Source organism: Cucurbita pepo, chromosome 2 (assembly GCF_057944985.1).
Source record: "Cucurbita pepo subsp. pepo isolate OVF chromosome 2, ASM5794498v1, whole genome shotgun sequence".
NCBI lineage: Eukaryota > Viridiplantae > Streptophyta > Magnoliopsida > Cucurbitales > Cucurbitaceae > Cucurbita > Cucurbita pepo.
Window position 1 is genome coordinate 13741735 of NC_141799.1, and position 24196 is coordinate 13765930.

General features: G+C 38.5%; 5 protein-coding genes and 1 pseudogene across 7 annotated transcripts; all 6 read left to right on the forward strand.

Moving 5' to 3' along the window:
- Nucleotides 1–1037: 1037 nt before the first annotated feature.
- Nucleotides 1038–4703, forward strand: LOC111788639 (E3 ubiquitin-protein ligase WAV3). Of its 3 annotated transcripts, XR_015420008.1 has the most exons (3): nucleotides 1038–1436; nucleotides 2295–4457; nucleotides 4570–4703. XR_015420008.1 is itself a non-coding variant. In XM_087121703.1 (2 exons), exons 1-2 carry the CDS (start codon nucleotides 1230–1232, stop codon nucleotides 4218–4220), a joined length of 2133 nt encoding a protein of 710 aa, XP_086977829.1. In that variant the 5' UTR covers nucleotides 1038–1229; the 3' UTR covers nucleotides 4221–4703. The 3 variants fall into 3 exon arrangements, 2 of the variants coding, with proteins under 2 accessions (XP_086977829.1, XP_086977830.1); XM_087121703.1 differs by having other exon boundaries at nucleotides 2295–4703; XM_087121704.1 differs by lacking the exon at nucleotides 1038–1436 and adding an exon at nucleotides 1786–1943 and having other exon boundaries at nucleotides 2295–4703.
- A 138-nt stretch (nucleotides 4704–4841) lies between these two features.
- LOC111788483 (egg cell-secreted protein 1.1 pseudogene) lies at nucleotides 4842–6193 on the forward strand (annotated as a pseudogene).
- A 932-nt stretch (nucleotides 6194–7125) lies between these two features.
- LOC111788484 (egg cell-secreted protein 1.1-like) lies at nucleotides 7126–7548 on the forward strand. Its single transcript, XM_023668820.2, has one exon. The coding sequence runs from the start codon at nucleotides 7126–7128 to the stop codon at nucleotides 7546–7548; it is 423 nt and encodes a 140-aa protein (XP_023524588.2).
- A 2195-nt stretch (nucleotides 7549–9743) lies between these two features.
- Nucleotides 9744–14196, forward strand: LOC111789398 (glycosyltransferase family protein 2). Its single transcript, XM_023670159.2, has 5 exons — nucleotides 9744–9868; nucleotides 10332–10366; nucleotides 10422–11553; nucleotides 12283–12953; nucleotides 13044–14196. Exons 3-5 carry the CDS (start codon nucleotides 10454–10456, stop codon nucleotides 14060–14062), a joined length of 2790 nt encoding a protein of 929 aa, XP_023525927.2. The 5' UTR covers nucleotides 9744–9868; nucleotides 10332–10366; nucleotides 10422–10453; the 3' UTR covers nucleotides 14063–14196.
- A 2107-nt stretch (nucleotides 14197–16303) lies between these two features.
- On the forward strand, nucleotides 16304–18913 carry LOC111788485 (sugar transport protein 10-like). The gene is made up of 3 exons (XM_023668821.2): nucleotides 16304–16527; nucleotides 16723–17045; nucleotides 17672–18913. The coding sequence occupies exons 1-3, from the start codon at nucleotides 16395–16397 to the stop codon at nucleotides 18776–18778; spliced, it is 1563 nt and encodes a 520-aa protein (XP_023524589.2). The 5' UTR covers nucleotides 16304–16394; the 3' UTR covers nucleotides 18779–18913.
- A 3153-nt stretch (nucleotides 18914–22066) lies between these two features.
- Nucleotides 22067–24044, forward strand: LOC111785552 (F-box protein PP2-B10). Its single transcript, XM_023665952.2, has 3 exons — nucleotides 22067–22606; nucleotides 23085–23203; nucleotides 23321–24044. The coding sequence occupies exons 1-3, from the start codon at nucleotides 22265–22267 to the stop codon at nucleotides 23856–23858; spliced, it is 999 nt and encodes a 332-aa protein (XP_023521720.2). The 5' UTR covers nucleotides 22067–22264; the 3' UTR covers nucleotides 23859–24044.
- The last annotated feature ends 152 nt before the right edge of the window (nucleotides 24045–24196 follow it).

The following is a 24196-nucleotide window of genomic DNA, read 5'->3' on the forward strand; positions in this document are numbered from 1 at the left end:
TAGTGGGTATGTGACACCTGAGTAAAGGACGGGTAAATGAATGAACTAAGACCACATCTAAACGAGAGCGATTTTGAGGATAAGAAATAAAAGTTACTATCTATACCAATAATGTGCATCTTTCGTCTCGATAACTCAATTATAAGAACCCTATAGTTAAGTATGTTTTACTTAGAGTTGAATGACGACCCTATTAGGTGTTGGATCTACTCGTAAGAAGTAGGGAAATGACAAGGCTATTAGACGTCGAATTCAAATTTGAATTCTAAATCTTAGACATAGGCGAGGACGCTTAAACTATTAAATTTGGAATTTTTTTTTTCGGGGCTCAATACTAACAATTTTAAAATTTATAAAAATAGAATTTTTAAAGATTTAAATGTGTAAAATAAATAATTAAAAAGAACAAAAGTTGGCCCATAAAAATAAATTTTTAAATCAAACAAATCATATTTAATAATATTAACAGCTGTGGAACTTTGACCACACGACCTCAACAAATCTGTATATACAGCTGGCAGTCCTATTTTATTTTATTTTATTTTTTCAAATCAAACAAAGCAATAAATACATAATTTGGTGTATCCATTCTAAAAATAATATTATTATTTTTGACTAAATTATAAATATAATTTCAATAATTTAAACAAAGTTTGAATTTAGTCATTATTTTTTTGATCTTGATGAACCGTATAATCAAGAGAAACCACGACTTTGGCTACGAGCTTCATTGCTTCTATGACTATTCTCTTCATTATCATCAACGTGGTAACTGTCTAAGTCTATCTTCGTCCCTCAAACCACTCTCCAAGTGGTATGATATTGTTTGTCTTCGTCCCTCAAACCACTTTCCAAGTGGTATGATATTGTCCACTGTGAGCGCTCATGGCTTTGCTCTGAGCTTCCCAAAATGTCTCATTGGAGATAGTATTCTTAATTATAAACACATGATCATTCCCTAAATGAGCAGACTTTCATCATCCAACCGAATAAAATTTAGAATAAAATTTAGAGGAGAAGTGTTCTTATGGTAAATATCTCTAGAGCTGCCAAAAAAAGGATGCTAGGAAGCTACAAGCTCTCTGCCCCATTGAACCAAAACAAAGCTCAAATCCCCTTCCCTTCGCACTGAACTTCCTCTACCCATTTCCATTACTCTTCCCAGTATGCTGTCTTCATACCCACTTGGGTTACCTTAGATTTTACCGCCCTTTCATCTGAACTCAATCATGGGTTCCACATGGAAGAAGGTGAAAGTGGCTCTCGGCTTCAATATGTGCCTCTATGGCCCTCGAAATCTTGAGGATTCTTTGCCGTCCATGGCGCCTAGATTCTCCGACGGCGCTGCGCCGTCCAATTTGCTTTCTCTGCCGGCGACACCCACCTCGTCGAATTCCCTTCTCCAGCTCTCCAAATCCTCAACCAGATCCTCAAAGGTTTGTTGGGTTCTTGGGGTTTGCCCCTTTTGCTAGTTTTTTTGTTCTCTGCTGGTGTTTATCTTGTTCTTGTACTGTTGCTAAGCTTTTTTTGTTTCTTTTATTTGATTTCTGAACTTGGGTTTGTGGTGTTTTCTGCTGAGAAGCTTTCTTGATCCGAATTTCTTGTGAACAGAATTAGTTTTGATGTTTTTTGTTTGCTTCTTTTTTGTACTTGAAGACTGTTGGTGTGTTAAATTCAAGTATGTGAAGGGAACTCTGTAAGAAGGAAACTAATTATATATTTAAAACAACAAAATCATTGGAATATCCTTATCTGTTCATCAATCATTGCCTCACAAAAGATAACAAGGGGAAAGAAAAACACTGTGCTACTGTTCTTTATCACTTTGATCTGTTTTACTTCGTGGTTTCAATGTCATGAGTTGTGATGAATTTATGTGAGGGAGGAGGGTGAAGTGGAGTAGTCCGTTCAAGGACCATGTGAGATCCGCGTTCTTTATAAGGGTGTGGAAACCTCTCCCTACCACACGCGTTTTGAAAACTTTGAGGGGAAACCCGAAAGGGAAAGCCCAAAGAGGATAATATCTGTTAGCAGTGGGCTTGGGAGACGTTTTTTCATGTTATTTGTAGTTATTTCTTCGTTCTACATTTTGAACCGAGCCCAAGTTATGATGTTAACTACTTGACTTAATATCCATCTCTCTATGTTATCGTGTTTGAAGATAAATATTGTGTGATGTTATCATTTGATCATCTGAACTACATCTTAAACATGCAGCTCTGTAGCTTTTGTTATTATGAAGTTGGAGTTTTTGGTTCTTTTGTTCTCATCCTCGTGTCGTTTTCGAATTGCAGAGAACGTGTGCGATATGCCTGACTACTATGAGGCCGGGGAAGGGCCATGCTATCTTCACCGCCGAGTGCTCCCACTCGTTTCATTTTCATTGCATCACGTCGAATGTTAAGCATGGAAATCAAATTTGCCCAGTTTGCAGAGCCAAATGGAAAGAGATTCCTTTCCAGAGCCCAGCTTCAGATATTCCCAACAGAATGATGAGATTCAACCAACTTGATTGGTCACCAGATGAGTCGTGGATGACCGTTTTAAGAAGGGTTCGCCCCCCGTCGATTGATTTGCCTAGACAGGTAGCATCTTTGTCTCATGAGCCCGAACCTGGCCTGTTCGACGATGATGAAGTCCTAGAAGACATACCTGATAGAGGAACATCTGTTGTAGATCCTATTGATGGTTTTTTTGGGAAAATTGAGGTTAAGACATATCCAGAAGTTTCAGCTGTTGCTCAATCAGCATTTCATGATAATTTCACTGTATTAGTGCATATCAAGGCTAGTTTTGCAAATCACGGGCAGCATTGTTGCGAAAATCGAACACCATTTCCTTCTCAACGTTCTCGTGCTCCAGTTGACCTTGTCACGGTGCTTGATGTCAGTGGGAGCATGACTGGTACCAAGCTTGCTTTGCTAAAACGAGCAATGGGTTTCGTGGTACAGAGCCTTGGCCCCTCGGATCGGCTTTCTGTAATTTGCTTCTCCTCTGCAGCACGACGCGTTTTTCCTCTTTGTCGGATGACCGAGAGTGGACGACAACAGGCTTTGCAAGCTATTAATTCTTTGGTTTCAAATGGTGGAACAAACATCATAGACGGTATAAAGAAAGGGACCAAAGTGTTACTAGACCGGAAGTGGAAGAATCCTGTTTGTAGCATTATGCTACTTTCTGATGGCCAGGATACATATACTTTCGGCATTGATGGTTCACGTTCCGAAACCGACTATCTGTCGCTTCTTCCGGTATCAATCCATCGTAATAACAACACGGCGTTGCAGATACCAGTGCATTCGTTTGGTTTTGGCACCGACCATGATGCTACGACGATGCACTCGATCTCTGAGATTTCAGGGGGAACGTTTTCATTTGTAGAAGCGGAAAATACAATTCAGGATGCGTTTGCTCAGTGCATTGGAGGGCTCTTGAGTGTTGTTGTGCAAGAGCTTCAGGTTAGAATTGAGTGTGTTCATCCTAGTTTGCAGCTCGGTTCACTGAAAGCTGGAAACTACCGATCGAACATCGCTTCTGGTTCAAGAATTGGCACAATAAATGTGGGAGACCTGTATGCTCAAGAAGAACGAGACTTTTTGGTGACGATCAATGTACCGGTTGATGGTTCCTTAGAAGAGATGTCATTGCTCAAAGTCGAATGTACTTACCGAATACCCATCACGAACGAAATGGTGACGTTAGAAGACGTTGAGGAAGTGAAGATAAGAAGGCCTAATACGATTGGAGAACAATCTGTGTCGATAGAAGTTGACAGGCAACGCAATCGAGTACATGCCTTGGAGTCGATGGCGAAGGCTCGTGTTGCAGCTGAACATGGTGATTTGGCCGATGCAGTCTGTGTCTTAGAGGACTGTTATAGAGCACTGTCAGAAACTATCTCAGGACAAGCTGGTGATCATTTATGCACATCCCTTTGTGCTGAGCTAAAGGAGATGAAGGAAAGAATGGAAGACCAACGCATCTATGATACTTCAGGAAGGGCATATGTTCTATCAGGACTAAGCTCTCATTCATGGCAGCGAGCGACCACTCGTGGTGATTCAACACGCAGCGGAAGCCTTATGCAATCGTACCAAACGCCATCAATGGTAGACATGTTGACACGGTCTCAAACCATGTTATTAGGGAACCCAACGCCACGGCCCCAAAGAACGCTCCACCCTACAATGACATTTCCTGCTCGAACTCGTCAACGGTAATCCAACGGTACCATCTGTAACTTCATCCTTCCTGCCATTGTTGTAGACATTTCCTGTTTTTGTGGTATATGGAGTTTTGTTGGGGGGGGGTATATATTTACCTAGAGGTTTGGCTGGTATACTTCCTTGTTGTAAGCTGTAAATGAATAAGAATTGTGGGTGAAATATGTTAGTATAATTGGCGTTGTAACAACTATGACGAGACAAGCCGGGGTGGACGGGGAGACGCCACGCAAGGTGTAGGAATTACGATTCTTCCTCAAACTAGTCCTAGTTCGTGTGATTTTGGTTGGAGGTAGTAACAACTATGACGAGACAAGCCGTGGTGGACTGGGAGATGTCACGCAAGGTGCAGGAATTACGATTCTTCCTCAGACTCGTCCTAGTTCGTGTGATTTTGGTTGGAGGTATATAAGTGAATTATGGGGATAATCGTGGTGAGTTTCACTAAGTATGGTATAATACTACTAATTCTTTTCCGAAGTGTTTATTTTTCATCAGCTACTTATCTGAAATGCTAGTTTTGGTAAATTATTGTTTATGGTATGTTTTGGGTCCATCGAGTTCATTAGGTCCATGTCAAATTGTGAACAGAAGGGATATGTACTACAATAGAGAGATTTGGGTCCATCGGGTTCATAACGTCAAATTGTGAATGGAAGGATATGTACTACAATAGAAGGAATATGGGTTCATCGGGTTCATTGGGTCCATCGTGTCAAATTGTGAATGGAAGAGATACACATTACAACAGAAGGGATATTGTGAGGTCCCACGTCGGTTGAGGAGGATAACAAAACATTCTTTATAAGGGTGTGAAAACCTCTCCTTAGCAACGCGTTTTAAAAACCTCGAGAGAAAGCCCAAAGATGACAATGTCTGTTAGGGCGGGTTTGGGCCATTACCTGATATGGTTCCATCAGGTTCATCGTGTTAAAGTGTGAATAGAATGGATATGGGTCCATTAGGTACATCGTGTCGTAAGGGATATGTACTACAATAGATATGTGTCCATTGGGTCTATCGTGTCAAACTGTGAACATAAGGGATATGGGTCCGTCATATCAAATTGTGAATAGAAGGGATGTGTACTACAATAGGAATATAGGTCCATTAGATCCATCGAGTCAAATATCATTAACAAGCTCACAATGAACACATAGTTCAATTAGTGAAAAACGTTACTTACGATTAACATCATCAAGAAAGAAAACTAAAAGACATCATAAAACGTTTTAGTTATTATTAATCATCATAATCAAGTAAAACCATTACACATTTAATTGTAAGTTACAAAGTCTAATTACTTCCCCAAATACCACACGTCCCTATATAAACTCTACATTTTATGAGCTTTTCACATCAACCCAATTCAGCTTAATCTTCCTTAGCATCCATAATCCGTTCGTAAAATGGCTAACCTCTTGAAACTCTTCATTGCTATGTCATTTCTAGCTCTCATCTTCTCGCCTACAGCTGAATCAAGGCCAAACCCTGAAATGAGTCTAGCAGCTCGAATGAAGCTGAACGATGAGATATCAGATTGTTGGGGGTCTCTATACCAACTCCAGGCATGCACGGCCGAGATTATCACGTTCTTCCTCAACGGCGAAACTTATTTAGGCCCGAATTGTTGTGAAGCCATCAAAGTCATCCAACACGAGTGTTGGCCAACGTTGCTTGGCTCTTTGGGATACACAAATGAAGAAGGAGATATCCTTGAAGCCTATTGTGATACCTCAGCTATTGATACTCTTTTGGCAATGTCACCTCCACAACAAGCAATGGCACCATCTATGGACCAACATAATGAGCCTAAAAGCTTTGCCCCTTGAAAAAGGGAAGTGGGTTTTGTAATAAAATAGCTACGAGGCTGTAGTTTGTCCAAGTTATGCTTAGTTGTTCTTCCAACCTTTGCAATTCTATAGTCCAGAGTTACACTTATGGGTTTTCTTCGTTTTTATTATTTTTGAGGAATACATAATTTTCTTTATGACCGACGAGACACTGTTTGATTTATTAAATCACTAATCAGAAGTTCAGAAAGATCCAACCCGTAGAAATTTATAATGATTGTTAGAATATGTATAATGATTGTTAGAATGTTGGATAAAAAGTCAACATGGCGATCATAAGCGTGAAGGTTATTAGGCTAAATTAATAGCAAATACTCGTGCACTTTGACTTTTGTTCAAAAATTACCGGTAATTTTTACAGTAGATATTGTCATCTGCTGAGGTAAGGTTTCCACGTCCTTCTAAATGGTGTTTTGTTCTTCTCACCAACCAATGTGGGACATCACATTACCCCTAATTTTCAAGAGCCACAATATTACCGACCGAGACCGTGATAATTATATTTGGAATAAAAAGTTAGAATATATTGAACACAAGAAATGTCATTATTTAACATCATTCAGACAAGTGTCTAAATTATTATTAAGTCGTTTTAGACGATTGTTATGTCGATTTTTTATCAACATTATAATTTAGAGATTTCTACTCAAAGGGTAATTTGAAACGTTTATCAAAAGTTGACCGCTATATGACAACTTTTTAAAATAAAAGTTAAAATTACACGGGCCATTTTGTTAAAAGCTAAATTAATAAAAAAATACTCCGAGTTTTACATTTTATCTAAAAAAAATACCTATAAACTGAGAAGTTAAAATGAAGAATTATAAAACGTTAAGAAAAGTTGAAAGGAATAATCAATTATAAAACGTTTTGGTTATTGAAAAGTGATAATCAATTATTAGATTAATTAAGTAAAGTCATTAAGCATTTAATTGTAAGTTACAAAGTCTGATTAATCATACGTTGCCTTCTCTATTTATATAAGCTCCCCATTTGATTATCCATTCATATCAACCCTTCGTCTCTTCTTCGAATCTTTCCTTCCTAAAATGGCTAATTTTTTGAAACTCTTCGTTCTTACGTTCTTTCTAGCTCTCATCGTCTTATCTACAACGGAATCGAGGCCGAACTCTGAAATGAGTCTAGCAACTCAAATGAAGTTGAACGATGAGGTATCAGATTGTTGGGAATCTCTATACGAACTCCAGGCATGCACGGCTGAAATTATCACGTTCTTCCTCAACGGCGAAACTTATTTAGGCCCGAATTGTTGTGAAGCCATCAAAGTCATCCAACACGAGTGTTGGCCTACGTTGCTTGGCTCTTTGGGATACACAACTGAAGAAGGAGATATCCTTGAAGCCTATTGTGATACCTCAGCTATTGACACTCTTTTGGCAATGTCACCTCCTCAACTTGCAATGGCACCATCTATGGACCAACATAATGAGCCTAAAACCTTTGCTCCCTAAAAAGGGAAGTGGGTTTTGTAATAAAATAACCAGAATTACACTTTCGAGTTTTTCAGTTTTCGAGGAATATATAATTTTCTTTATATGTTTTAGAATGATCGCCTTTGTGATGGTAAAACTTTCTATATTCAAGTGATCGATCAGAGAACTCGTCTCAACCCATTTTAATAAATTAAGATCATATTGTTGGATGATGAAAGTCCCACGTCGGTTAATTTAAAGAATGATCATAGGTTTATAATCAAGGAATACTATCTCCATTAGTATGAGGCCTTTTGGGTAGCCCAAAGCAAAACCATGAGAGCTTATACTCGGACAATATCATATCATTGTTGTAGAGAGTTGTGTTCATCTAATATGGTATTCATGCCAATAGATTGGTAAATCCTCAAATGTCAAACAAAGAACTCCAAAAGAAAAAGGAGTCGAGCCTTGATTAAGGGGAGGTGTTGGATGATGAAAGTCTCACATCAGTGTTATATAGGCCTAAAGACAAGATTTGCTAGGAGTAAATTTATTTTCATGTATACATTTAAATTTACATAAATTTAACATTAATAATGTGGATGAAAATCATTCATTAGTGTTTATTCATGAAATAAATATTAATAATTAATAGCTATTTTGTCTATTTATTTTTAAATAAAAGTACCAATAAAGTGATTACTTAAATTATTATATAAGCATAACTTTAATTAAAGTGCTTTTAAATTTTTTTTTTTTTTTTTTTTTTTAATTAAAAACGAATGTGCTTCCAATGAGCTAAAGATATAATGTACTTTATTTTGGTGGGTTTTATCACATTTTCATTATGGATTTTTTTTTATTTAATTTTCGTCTTTATATTTTAAATATTTTAAAACTTTTTGTTTTGATTACCTACTCCTCGCTTTTTAAGAGCGAAAATTATTCTAAAGACGAACACGAGTCCTTCTAAGATACTTATTCTTCACTCACATATATCACAGAAAAATTTATAGGATATCACGCAACATATAATTACTACGAATAAAGCATGCTCAACCATGTAGTTCTTATGATTGAGCCACCAAAAAAGGAAGTTGATATTGTTGATATAGGTAGTAGTAAACGCTCTGTGATATCGTTTCATTCATATACCCATCATTTACTTGGGTATCACATATTTACTATGACGGAGAGAACGATATATTAACTTGTACATCATTAGATATGAGACCGAGTAGGGAGATTGATGTAACAAGTATGAAAACGAAAACTAGTTCGTGAGTCAATATGAACAAATTTTTGAATTTGAAAGCATTGAATCAATCTATGATTTGAAAAAGAGGAAGATTGATGGGAAGGAAAAGGTGATCAACTTTGTTTTGGGTAGGAAAGTTGAAGCCAAAAGAACCCTTTGATTGTGATATGTGTTGTTTCATTTCAAAGTAACAAATCCTCTCTTTTTACATTTTTGCCTTTTATCTATGGAGTAACCCATTTTAATAATTTATTATAAGTCAAATCATTACGAACAATCGAAATTTTATACTTCTATCAGATCTTCGCTATCTCAAGATCAAGCTTGTGTAGCCAGATGTCGTGTGGTAGGGTCGATAATAAGACACTGTGTGTGATGAAGTAGTAGGAAGCACCATTCTCACCTCAACAAGTTGTCTGATGAAAAAGACTTTTTAAATGGAGTAAAAGAATTTAACATCGTCGATCTCTTCCATCAAGATTGAGATGAGTCAATGTCGGTCGATGGTGTGGGGAACCCATGTAAAGAAAATTCCTCTCATGAAACTCCCACCTTGATCTCTATGAAATCTAACGAAAAAAGTTGTGAAGGCAAAGAATTATATGGGGCTAGGGATGACGATTATCCGCTTTAGCCCATTATATATTGTCGTCAGCCTCATGATTTTAAAATACAGGGAGAGGTTTCTACACCCTTGTAAGAAATGTTTCATCCCTCTCTATAGCCAACGTAGGATCTCACAACCCACCATCATTATGGGCCAGCGTTCTCGTTGGCACACCGGCGAGTTCATAAGTAATGATAGTACATGGCGACTCAGCTTCAAATCAAAATCCTCATCCTTCTTTTAATTTCTTTATGAGTTTTCCTTTGTTGCATTCAAATTCCCCAAAAACACAAAGTTTGGCTCAAACCCATTTTCCTCAACTCTCTTCTTCTTTGCTAATATTTCAAGCCATTTTTTGATGCCTCTGGTTTTGTAAGTTGTGGGTTCTTCTTTTGAGGTTTGTTTTGGCTTTGGATTGTTTGCGGAAGAAGCTATTGTTAGCTGTTTATTTCGCATCTCTTTCCACTCCATTGCTTTAACTTCAAGTTTTTGTAAGTATTTTTTTACTTCTTTTTCTTGTTGTTGTCTTCTTGGGTTTGCTTCTTTTTAAGTTTTCTTTCATTCATGGCCATCCCATGCTCGTTTTGGTTGCTTTCGCAGTCAAATCTGCCTTCAAATATGGCGTTTACACCTTCTTTCTTCCACAACTTTTGAGTTAAAGAACCTCTTTTTGGGTGTTTTCTAATTTGGAGATTTGGGTTTTTGTTTTTTCAATCAAACATTTTTATCTAGTTTCTAGACAGACAATGGAGGAGCCATTTTCTGAGGCTTTAAATCCGGGCTAAAGAGGCAATAAGCCTCAAGATGATGCGTTTTTTGACACTGTTTCAACTAAAACTAATATTATAAGCATCAACCCCATGTGACATTGAGTGCATTTCTCATGTACAAACGCTTCTTCCTTTATTAAGTCTCCTAATTCTGTTCTTGTTCATAACTCACCTCTCTTGACAGGCCTTTCTCAACTCATTTCTGGCCAACTTTCTCAGGTCGAAGATAATGTTTCGATATTGGTAATCTCTTTTCAGTTTCGTTCGGTTGCAGGTTGTGATTGTTCCGAAATCGTGTTGTGGAAGATGGGAATGTTTCGGAATCCTACGACGCGAAACGGGGAGTATTTAGAAGGGATGATAAATGAGTATGTTGGAGGAGGAAAGGGAAAGTTAAGAGCTCAAAGAAATACCTCAACAAAGCTTGTTACTGCTCTTACATGTCTCCAGTTTGCCTTTGCAATATATGCAACGTTTTTACTTTATTATGTGAGCCCTGCAATAGACTTGAGAACCAAACCAGATTTCTCTTGGGCTACTAGAATTGCTCAGCAATGGAAACAGTTTGTAATACCGCCCCACGTCGTGGGACGATATCAAGAACAAACTTCTTTTGCGGAATTCAGACCGATCACACCGGAGGAAGCTTGTGAGAACGAGAAGATTGATTTCGAGCAAAAGAAGTCGAATGATGCACAGATGATCAAGTTGAAAACAGAGCTTTATAATGAGGTTTTAGATTTTCAAAGCCAAAGCTTTGGAACTGAAACTCTTTCTCAGCTTATGGCAATGAAGTCCAAATGGGATTTGAGAGGGAAAAACAAGCCAAAAGTTACTGTGATCTTGAACCATTTCAAGAGGAAAACTCTGTGTGCACAGATTAACTCTTTGCTGCATCAAACTCTTCCTTTCCACCATGTTTGGGTGCTTGCATTTGGGAGCCCAAATGAGCTCTCATTGAAGAGAATTGTAGATAGCTATAACAACTCAAGAATTAGCTTCATTAGTTCAAGCTATGACTTCAAGTACTATGGAAGGTTCCAAATGGCCTTACAAACCGAGGCCGATTTAGTATACATTCTCGACGACGACATGATTCCTGGCCATAAAATGCTACAGATTTTGTCTCATGTAGCAGGGACGGAGAAGTACAAGAATGCAGTTTTGGGCAGTATAGGGAGGATTTTGCCATTTCGACAGAAGGATTTCACGTTCCCGAGTTATCGGAAGTTTCGTTCCAAGGAGGCGGGGCTTTACTTGCCTGATCCTGCTTATAACATCACAGTCAATAAAATTGTGCAGGTTGATTTTCTCTCCAGCTCTTGGTTCTTATCTGCAGAGCTTGTTAAGACGCTTTTCATTGAAACTCCATTCACCTTTGCAACAGGGGAAGATCTCCATCTAAGGTAACTTTAACTCGATTTACATTCCTGCTTTCTTCATTTCTACGGTACTACAAATCAACTGAGTCATAACATAATGTGAGATCCCACATCGGTTAGAGAGGGGAATAAAGCATTCCTTACAAGGGTGTGGAGACCTCTCCCTAGTATACGCATTTTAAAACCTCAAGGGAAAGCCCAAAGAGGACAATATTTGTTAACGGTGTGCTTGGGCCGTTACAAGTGGTATCAGAGCCAGTCACCTAACGGTGCGAGACACTGGTGGCGTAGGGCTAGACCCTCTCCAGTGGGTTTGGACTGTTACAAATGGTATCAGAGCTAGACACTAAGCAGTGTGCCAGCGAGGACACTGGCCCCCAAGGGGGGTGGATTTTGAAACCCCACATCAGTTGGAGAAAAGAACGAAACAGTCCTTATAAGGGTGTGGAAACCTCTTCCTAATAGACGCGTTTTAAAACCTTGAGGGGAAATCCATAAGGAAAAGCTCAAAAAAGACAATATCTGCTAGCAGTGGGCTTGGGCAGTAACACATAACGTGACAAACGGAAGCTGTCTTTTTGGTGCATTATTTGCAACAAACTAGCAGTCATGGAATGGAAATTGTGGAATAAAATTCCTTTGAGTGAAGCATTATCAGAATTTCACATTATAAATGGCTTTAGCACTGAAATTTGATCTCATCTTTCCAGTAAATTCTGGTCAGCTAACTGTTATCCATCCCAAATTATGCAGCTATCAGCTTCAAAAATACAGAAACGCAGGCTCGTTTGTTCTTCCTGTAGATCCAAAAGACAAGGAAACCTGGGGTGATAGTGAACACAGGCTGGCTTACGTGTCCGAGACAACTGTGATATTTAAGGACATCGTTCAAGTTCGGGACGATCAATGGTGGAAAGCGCTGTCTACTGGCTATGTCACACAATGGGCAGCCATGCATCCTCAAAAGATAGATGCTCTATTCTATGCTCATTCTGTTGATGAAGTTAAAGCACTAGCCCCACTTCTTGAAAAGTTCAGGTCCACTATTGGCAAGAAAGCTTATATTGTAGTGTCGGGAGGCACTTTTTGCCCATGTGAAGATGCTGCAGCTGCTCTTAAATGGCCTAAGTTGGTGTGTAAAGAACGGAGGTTCAAGATATTTGACTTAGCTATTGGGGCTCTCTCTGGCCTATCAAATTCTGAGGTGCCCGTGGTGCAAGCAGTGTATGCTAGTATGAAGGGATTGATCCAAATACACAATCCAAGCATCATCGTCACGGTAGCCGATCTCGATCCTAACGTAAAGAAGGCTTTGAAAATGGCGTCCGAGGCTAACGTGAATACTACAACACTGATTCTTTTACCAAGACCTTCCATTTCAAAAGTTCTTTGGATGGCTGATCTTCGACCAACCGCAATTCCAAGTAAGAACACTACAACACTTTTTACGCTCAGTTTCTCCCGTCGAAAATTCTTGCCATAGTGTAACACTCGTGCGTTTTTTCCTTCTTCAGATTGGAACAAGATGCGGATTTCAATCAACATTATCACACAAAACCGTGCCAATTCGTTAACAAGGCTTCTCAAATCACTCAAAGATGCATATTACCTAGGGGATGAGATACCTATCAGCTTCAACATGGACAGCAAAGTGGATGAGGAAACTATCAAATTAGTAAGCTCATTTGAGTGGCCCCATGGCCCCAAAAGCCTTAGAAGGAGAATCATCCAAGGAGGGCTAATACGAGCAGTGAGCGAGAGTTGGTATCCAGCTTCAGACGACGATTACGGTCTCTTACTCGAAGATGATATCGAAGTCTCTCCATACTACTACCTATGGATCAAATATGCCCTCCTAGCATACCACTATGATCCACAAATATCTCTACCTGAGCTATCAACGATATCGCTTTACACACCTCGGCTAGTCGAAGTGGTGAAGGAAAGGCCTAAATGGAATGCAACAGAGTTTTTCCAGCGGATTCATCCAAACACACCTTACCTCCACCAGCTGCCCTGCAGCTGGGGAGCACTTTTCTTCCCCAAACATTGGAGGGAATTTTATGTTTACATGAACTCAAGATTCACAGAAAATGCCAAGGAAAATCCAGTTCAAATCCCTAAATCAAGAACAAACGGTTGGCAGGCATCATGGAAGAAGTTCCTAATCGACATGATGTACCTAAGAGGCTACGTCAGTTTGTATCCAAATTTCCCAAATCAAGCCAGTTTTTCAACAAATCACATGGAACCAGGCGCTCACATAAGTGCAAAAGACAATATCGTGAAGCATAACAAGGAAGATTTCGAGGTTCCATTACTGAAAGAAAACTTCGTGAATTTCTTACCTAACGGAAAATTGCCGGCGGCTTCGAGACTGCCGTCGCTGAACCTCTTCAATCAACCGGTTTCTCTGAAGGGACTCAAATCCGCCGGAGCCAAACTAAGGCAAGATGTTCTGAAATGCGAAGTTTCGGAGATCGTAGCGGTGAATCATCAAACTGGTCTGCCTTCGCATTGCGCAAAATTCTGATTTGTTCTTGAGGATTTTTTACTTCTTTTCGGCAATAAATTTGCTGAATTTCATCACTTTGCCTGCAATTTGGTTGGTATGATCTGATCGATTTAATAACAATAAAGAAAAAAAAGAAAAGCATTCAATTTGAACATGGTTGATAATTCGTCAATGCCGTGCATTGGAATTATCGTGACACCGAGTATGATTGTGATACTAACTATTCTTATAAGAAGGAAGTAAAAGTATGTCAACAAGCACGAACAACGTCAGTGATAAACTTGATGATAATTTTGTCCTCACTGGAAACTGAATGACTTGAAGCATTGAATTTGAATTTTTTAAAAAATTGCTCGTAGTTGTATTGTGACTTCTAAATCATCTATCCGAAAGATGTTTTTTTATTCTTTTAAGAGTTGTTTGATGTCTAAAATAATAAAATTTTATTCACAGCCAAAGATTTTCCTGACATTTTTTAATCCATCAACGAACGACAACCGGTAAATTTGATAATGCCTTCACTATCCTTTGCAGGATCGAAATAAAGGTCACGAGAGAAGAAGTTTGGAATGAAGAAGTTTGGAAGTTGGATGGCTCTGGATTCCTCCATGAGTTTGATCTCTTCAACTAGGAAGTTGGTTGTGTTGTCTTTATCGATTGAAATTAGGTTTGTATGCTTTGTGTCACATTCGTGTTCTTGTGATAGCAGGACAGCGATTATGCGACACTTGTTCTAACCAATCGAACAAGTCAGCCTTTTGTCAGCCTTGAGAAACTTGGACGTCGCGAACAACATCGGCATATGTGCGGGCCTCGAGTCATGTTACGAGAAAAGGTTTAGAAAACGTGAGCAAGGAAATACATTGGAAACCGATTTGAAGAATTAAAGAAATGAACGTTATATGACAATTAAATAGCATATAACTCAGGGTAGGAAGAAGTGACATAACATATAACTCAGGGTAGGAAGAAGTGACAATTAGTTAGTCATATCTCTATCGTACATTTTGGGGCATTTTAGCCCTTACAAGTACATTTTGGGGCATTTTAGCCCTTACAAGTACATTTTGGGGCATTTTAGCCCTTACAAGTACATTTTGGGGCATTTTAGCCCTTACAAGTGTAGATATGATTTTGGTGAATAGTCATACACCCCACATTCACCCAATATGAAATGGTAAAGACCCATTACCATCTAGGATGAAAGCACGTAACAAGGATTTGGAACAGGCATGCAACTATAGACAACACAACCCTGGACAGGAACAGGTATACAACCATAGACAAACACAATCCTGGACAAGCAAGATCAGGATATCTGTCATGCAGCCAAGACAACACAACCTGGACAGGCAAGACCAGGATATCTGTCATGCAGCCAAGACAACACAACCTGGACAGGCAAGACCAGGATATCTGTCATGCAGCCAAGACAACACAACCTGGACAGGCAAGACCAGGATATCTGTCATGCAGTCATAGACAACACGCCTTGGACATGCATGACAGTGACACTTTGCATGCTAGAGCTTTTTTGGTCAAGTCAATCTCTAGGATATCTGTCATGCAGCCATAGACAGCATGCCTTGGACATGCATGACAGTGACACTTTGCATGCTAGAGCTTTTTTGGTCAAGTCAATCTCCAGGATATCTATCATGTAATCATAGACAACACGCCTTGGACATGCATAACAGTGACACTTTGCATGCTAGAGCAGTGACACTTTGCATGCTAGAGCTTTTTTGGTCAAGTCAATCTCCAGGATATCTATCATGTAATCATAGACAACACGCCTTGGACATGCATAACAGTGACACTTTGCATGCTAGAGCTTTTTTGGTCAAGTCAACCCGACCAACCCACCCGATCAACTGAACCCGTCAAGTCAACCCGACCAACTAACCGTACATTTGTAATGTTTTAGGTCAGATTTGAGTGCATTAATTAAGTTTCCTAATCAACACTCTAAATGTCATTAAATATAAAGATGAGGACTATTAATTTCCTTTTTTTTTTTTATGGAAAGGGATGAAAAAATTATGGCCTTAAAAAACAGTTTCAAAAGATCAGCCATGAAGGTTGGTAAATCAAAAAATCAAGAGCCAATCAAAATGAGAGTAACCAACTAAGCAACGCAGTCAACAGCCTTAATTACAGCAAAAGTTGTTACCAAATCCACAGATTTGACAGACCTTATGAGCCATTATGAGCCCTATATATAAACCTTAATAATAACTCTTCATCCAAATTGTGTCTGTTCATACAAAGACCAAATAAATAAATAAAATATATATTTATATATATAAAACATTCAGCTGAGAGATATAGTAGAATAAGAAAACAAAAGATGGCCGGAGGTGGGTTTGTTTCTCAGTCCGGTGGTAAGGTCTATGAGGGAGGTGTCAATGCTTTTGTTATTATCACTTGTATGGTTGCAGCCATGGGCGGTCTCATCTTTGGATACGATCTCGGAATATCAGGTTGGTTACACTAATACATCTTTCTAAACTTTGATAGTACTATGAATATTGTCTCTGTGGATGTGAGTAGAAATCAAGTGGGCTCGAGTGATAGATCTTTCTGAATCATCATGATGATATGAATATTGTTCATGTCAAGCGTCATCGTATCAATAGGTCCATAATGATGTGATTGATAGCTTTGTTTGTTTCCAGGAGGGGTGACTTCAATGGAAACTTTCCTGAAGCAATTCTTCCCATCAGTGTATGAACAACAAGAAAAGGCGGCAGGAGGGAACCAGTACTGCAAGTTTGACAGCCAGCTCCTCACATTGTTCACATCTTCACTATACTTGGCTGCATTATTTGCCTCTTTCTTTGCATCAAACGTAACCAGGGCTTTTGGAAGAAAAATGTCAATGCTGGTTGGAGGCTTAGTCTTCTTGTTGGGCTCAATCTTAAACGGAGCTGCTGTCAACGTCGAAATGCTAATCATCGGTCGATTACTACTCGGATTCGGCGTCGGCTTTGCCAATCAGGTTAACATCACTACAAGAAATAATAGATACGATAGCTCGGGTACTAATCAATGTCTGACCCATCATAGATACGATGGCTCTGGAACTAACCAATGTCTGACCCATCATAGATACGATGGCTCTGGAACTAACCAATGTCTGACCCATCATAGATACGATGGCTCTGGAACTAACCAATGTCTGACCCATCATAGATACGATGGCTCTGGAACTAACCAATGTCTGACCCATCATAGATACGATGGCTCTGGAACTAACCAATGTCTGACCCATCATAGATACGATGGCTCTGGAACTAACCAATGTCTGACCCATCATAGATACGATGGCTCTGGAACTAACCAATGTCTGACCCATCATAGATACGATGGCTCTGGAACTAACCAATGTCTGACCCATCATAGATACGATGGCTCTGGAACTAACCAATGTCTGACCCATCATAGATACGATGGCTCTGGAACTAACCCATGTCTGACCCATCATAGATACGATAGCTCTGCGTCTGGTCCATGTCTAACCCATCATAGATACGATAGCTCTGCGTCTGGTCCATGTCTAACCCATCATAGATACGATAGCTCTGTGTCTAATCAATGTCTAACCCATCATATCTTCTAACGCAGTCGGTTCCAGTTTACCTTTCGGAAATGGCACCCGCAAAAATCAGAGGAGCTCTAAACATCGGCTTCCAAATGGCCATTACCATAGGGATCTTTGTGGCAAATCTAATCAACTACGGAACAGCACAGATCAAAGGCGGATGGGGATGGAGGCTGTCCTTAGCCCTTGCAGCCGTGCCAGCAATCATGATGAGCGTTGGCGCGCTGTTCCTACCCGACACCCCCAACTCGATCCTCGAGCGAGGCAACACGGAGAAGGCGAAGCAGATGTTGAAAAAGATTAGAGGTTTGGATGATGTGGACGAGGAATTTCAAGACCTTGTGGACGCATGTGAGGCTGCAAAGAAAGTGCAACACCCTTGGAAGAACATCATGCAGCCAAGATACAGGCCTCAGCTTGTGATATGCATGTTCATCCCATTCTTCCAGCAGCTCACAGGAATCAATGTCATTACATTCTACGCGCCGGTTCTGTATAAAACTCTCGGGTTCGGCGACAGCGCATCTCTCATGTCTGCGGTGATCTCGGGCGCGGTCAATGTCTTGGCGACGATCGTATCGATCGTGACGGTGGACAGGTTCGGTCGGAAGTTTTTGTTCCTGGAAGGAGGGATACAGATGTTCATTTCCCAAATTGCTGTGGGATTGATGATATGGAAGAATTTTGGAGTCAACGGTGAAGGATCAATGTCGGGAGGAAAAGAGGCTGATATCTTACTGTTTCTAATCTGTGTCTACGTGGCAGGGTTCGCGTGGTCGTGGGGGCCGTTAGGATGGTTGGTGCCAAGTGAGATCTGCCCGCTCGAGATTCGGTCGGCGGGTCAAGCAATCAACGTGTCGGTCAATATGTTGTTGACTTTCTTCATAGGTCAACTGTTCTTGTCAATGCTTTGCCACATGAAGTTTGGACTGTTCTTCTTCTTTGCAGGGTTTGTGGCGGTTATGACCGTTTTCATACACTTCTTCTTGCCTGAGACAAAGAATGTCCCAATTGAGGAGATGAACGGTGCGTGGAAGGCTCACTGGTTTTGGGGGAAGTTCATTCCGGACGATGCTGTCATTGGCCATCATCATGCTTCCAATGTCGAGCTCTATGGCAAGGTTGTCTGAATTTTTTTTTTTTTTTTTTTTTTTTTTTTGTAGAATTTAAGGTTATTGCAATAAGGAGAGGAGAGGAGAGTATGGTATTGTTTGAATTTTGATTGTTAATGAAACTTTTAGGTCGGTTTGACAATTTTGATTGAACTCTCGTTCTAAAGTGGCTCGCTACTTTTCGTTACTAAGAGTGAAAACTATGTCCATAAATCAACATAAGCTACGTTACTCTATTGCGATTTCGCGAGGCAATCAATATCGATGTAATGAAAGTGAGGGACCTACCACAATCACAGAACAACGACTTCTTATTATGGGTCATCCCTTATTGGTTGTAAACTACCCCAAAAAAAAAAAAAAAAAAAAATTGACACATTTGTGATCAAACCACCAATTTGTATTCTTAGTTAGGATTGCTCTCACGTAAATGTGGCCTCGGTTCATTCGTGTAACTCTCCTTGACTGTCACACTCTTGCGTTGCCTATGGCCAAACGACGTATACTCAAGCCTCTGGCCTCGGTTCAAGAAAGTTTTAGAAAATGATGGCAAAGAGATTTCGTTGCTTATGGCCAAACGACGTATACTCGAGCCTCTGGCCTCGGTTCAAGAAAGTTTTAGAAAGTTTTGAAATTGGTGTTATATGTGATAGCAAACAAAAAGGCAACAACAACGGCTATTGGATATAGGGAGAAGTTGACAACTAGTCATATCCTCCATTTACATGCCTTCTTCATCCTAGATACCTTTACCTCATACCTTTACCATTTCATATTGGGTCAGTACGAAGGTGTATGACCATTCACCAAAATTGTGGCAAGAGCCAAAATGTAAAATGTCCCGAAATAGTGTCACAATGTTTCATTTTATGAGTTTAGTGTCCCTAAATTTCAATTTCTATTTTTTAATATTAAAATTTTATCCATATATTTGTAAAATTGAGATTTTAATAATTTTTATGAAACTAGTTAAATAATAATAATTTATATATTCGAAAAAGATTAAATATTTTTTAAAATATACCTCTAAAAATTCATAGCTAATAAATATTGTCTGTTTTAATCTATATCTTTCAGGATCGTGTATTAAGGAATTGAAAACTTTGTTATTAAGAATAGAGACGGGTATAAGTAAAGGGGATCCCTGCTTTTATCGTAAGAAAGCTCTAAAAATCATAATTATTAAAATGAAAAAGGAAAAAAAAAATAATAATAATTGTAAAATAAGAAAAAAATAACTAAAAAATTGGTCAGCTTGAACCAACTGCCCTTCCTTTTATGTCTTTATGAGATGGACTCCGACTCAAAAAGGAATACCTTTTTTTTTTTCCTCTCTTTTTCTTTTCCTAAAATCAAACCCATTTTATTAAATTACTATTATTACCCATAAAAACTTGCCTTTTTAAACATGTGCCTTCATGGTGACTTAAACAAATCCATATTTTATTTTCCCTTTTTTATTTTTACAAATTTTAATCGGATGATTTGTAAACACAGAGTTACTTTTCACAAATCGAGACCTCACTCGATACTTGGAGTACTCTACGTTCAGTGTGAGTATTAGTTCGTAGCTTGTATCGTATTTAAACATTATGAATATTAATGAGGATCCACACCTTAGATCCCAATTCTATTTTTCATTCTTAACATAAGTAACATAACTATGTTACAGCGGATTTGTTAGTCGTTAGGTATCAAGTTTTCGAATCTTCATTTGAATTATGAGCATAGAGCAGAGAATGTCAAAGTCATTAGGTGTCCCATCTGAATTCTAAATCTTAATCTATATTATAAGTATGGGACCAGAAATGTCAGGATTATTAAGTTTCGAACATAACTATTTAAATTATTGAATGGAGTAGTATTTATGAAATTAATTTTTTTTAAAATTAAATAGTTATATAACGAGAATTATGTTTTTAGAAGCGGTATAACGACATTATTTTATTATTATTATTATTATTATTATTTTTGAAAAGGAAGTTATTTAAAAACAATAAGTGTCTTGTTTTCTTTTTATTTTCTTTTATTTTGTTGGAGAAAACGTGAACAATAAAATAAATGTTAAATTACGAATTTATTTACCTTAATTTAATTGTGCCTTGCATTCTTTGTATAAACCATAGATATAAATATGTCACAAATTCCCAAGTAATAAAATAATTGATATAAAACTATATATTATATTAATTGATACAAAACTATATATTATATTATATTATATTAATTAATATAAAACTATATATTATATTCAGGTTATGGAATTTGTCGGCATTGATATAGTCAATAAATTACACAATTGTTTCCATTTTTTTTCTATAAAATTTAATTATATTGATAAAAAAAAACAAAAATTCAAATCAATTTTAAGTTACCATATCATATAATTTTTTTCATTTATTTACCATAAAACTCTCAACAATTATTTATTTTAATTTTTTAAATAAATATAGATTATTTATTTTTAAACTTTAAATTAAGATTTCCAATTTCAAAATATTTTTTAAAAATCTAAAACCGGTAACTTCTCCCTACCTTGCAGTAGGTGACCATGTAACACCAATTTCAATTTCTCAAAGCTTTCAAAACTCTCTGCCTCGTTTTCTAAAACTTTCTTCTTGAACCGAGGCCAGAGGCTCAAGCATACGTCGCTTGGCTGCAGGCGACGCAAGAACGAATAGGCTTAACTCACTTGTTGCTAGAAATGAGTGCCGCATAATCGCAAGTTCACTGTTATCAAAGTACGACTATGACAAATAGATTTTTTTTATTCACAAAATGAATGATTTAGTCACTGAGTCGCTCGACTGAATATGTAACCTAAAAGTAAAAAATCTCTCGAAAATCTTTGCTATTCTCTCTTGCATTTTTTTTTTTTTTTCATCCATATCATAAAGTTGGTTGATATTAGCTGGAATCGCAGAAAACAAGGGCAAAACCATGACCCCAAATAAAAAGCTTCGATAAAACAACTAAACGAGCAATCCGACAACTAATGTCTCATCCTAGTCGTACCAAAGTAAAAATGCATCTTCCCGAGTGACCACACCTCACTCTATTTTAGATATCGGTGCATTTGGTTACGAGAATAAACAATTATAAAAAATGACTATCAAATTCAACTCGGTAATCTAACAGAGAATTTGTCGGAATTGAATTGACTGAAATTTTTTAAGGGGTGTTTAATGTCTAATAAATATATGGTTTCAATTCGATCCGAACTAATTTTAGAGTAAGTTATGATTAACTTCAAAATATATATACGAATTGTGTTGAATTGATGGAGGTGGCGTTGTCATGACCAGAATTTAATAATTTATTGGGGAAGAGAGTGATGGTTGGTAAAGTAGAAGCAGACAGAGAAGAACCGACGATTTCTTCAATAAATACTCCAACCTTAACCGCTAAGCTTCCTCGTTTCCTCTCTGATTATCTATAAAATCTTGAATTCCCTTCTCATTTCTTCCACCGACGCGCCACCACAAGCACAATTCAATCCTCTCAATGGGAAAGGGAAAGGGAAAGGGCAAGGATAAGGGTAAAGCCGCCGCGGACGGCGGCGGAATTTGGTCCGGCGGGGCGGTTGACTTTTCGGCGCTTCCTGAAGGCTGCATCGCTCACATACTCTCCTTCACTTCTCCTCGAGATGTGTGCCGCTCCGCTTCCGTCTCCTCCACTTTTCGATCCGCCGCTGAAGCTGACGCCGTTTGGGAACGCTTTCTGCCGCTGGAATATGGCGAGGAAATTTCCGACGCTGTTTCGAAGATTTTTCCTCCTTTTGCTTCCAAGAAAGAGCTCTATTTCCATCTCTGCCGCGTCCCTGTTCTAATCCACGGCGGCGCTAAGGTAATAATTGCACCGCTACAAATTCTTGTTTAATTATCTGGTCGGATTGAAATGAGACTGCCATTATTTGATTCATCCACGCTCATCTTCCTGCGATAATTTAGGGAAATTGTGAAGAAATTTTGAAATATTTAGGTTTTGAAAAGCGTGATTTCAAATTTAGGGAAATTGTGAAGAAATTTTGAAATATTTAGGTTTTGAAAAGCGCGATTTCAAATTTAGGGAAATTGTGAAGAAATTGTGAAATATTTAGGTTTTGAAAAGCGCGATTTCAAATTATTCATGAATTGTTCTTGTTACGATTCTGTTTTAAATTGATAGAACACTTTTTTGTAATCTCGGTTGACTTTTTGTCTTAATTTAGAGTAGAAATTGGAACTGTTCATAAAGGGATCACTTTTTCTTTTGGATTCAATCCACTTTTCACTTTAAAAAATGAACTAATCCCTATTTTTTGCGTTTTTTAATTGAATTTCAGAGCTTCTCACTGGATAAAAAAACAGGGAAGAAATGCTTCATGATCGCTCCAAGAGAGCTCTTCATTGCCTGGGGCGATGCTCCAAGGTATTGGAGATGGACTTCTGATCCTGAATCAAGGTTAATCCCGTCTCTTAATCCACCATTAGTAGTTCATAAGCTGTTTAGAATCACTTTTAGTTCATAAGAGTATGAATATCGAGGCATTATTTGATCATGAATTGTGATAATGAACAGGTTTGTGGAGCTAGCAGAGCTACTGAGCGTATGTTGGCTTGAGATCAGGGGCAAGATAGATACAGAAATGCTATCACCAGGCACATTATATGCAGCCTATATGGTGTTCAGGCTACTAACAACCAACGGCTTCCAACGCCAGCCCGTCAAGGTTGGAGTCGGCCTTGTCGGGTCCGAAGCAACCGAGCAAACGGTTTATTTAGAGAATGCAGATAGTGAATGGCGACAGCGCCACCCAATTGTGTCGAGGGGGATCGGCCTTTTCAACCTTAACAGACGACGCGTCACAATCGGCACACAGGTAGCTATGCCAAATGAAACCACCAGGAACAATGCCCCAGCCGAGGACTGCAGTCACCGCGTCGTCCCGAAGGAGAGGGAGGACGGGTGGCTGGAGGTTCAGCTTGGTGTGTTCTTCCATGATGGGGGGGTCAATGGGGAGCTGGAGATGAGCGTGTTGGAGGTCAAGGGTGGGCATTGGAAGAGCGGTTTGCTTATACAGGGAATTGAAATCAGGCCAAAAGACTTGAAGACCTAATTATAGAAGAACGATACTAATAGTGAGAATTCAAGATGAAGCGAATCATTTCACAGGGTAAATTTTTGAGAGCTTGTCTTTGAATTTTGTGAGGCTATATATGTATCAGATATATAGTAAGGAATGGAGACCAATATGTTTTGGATAATTCTAATCGGAGAATATATCTTAGATATTATATCTTAATATTCTTTCCTTCGTGATTTGATTTATATCCCAAAGTGAATATCAATGAAAATACACACTTTCGATTCTTATATATTGCATATTACACATAGCTAACCGTGTATGTGGTAGACAACTTTATCGACTAAATATATTGTTGTGTTAGAATGGAC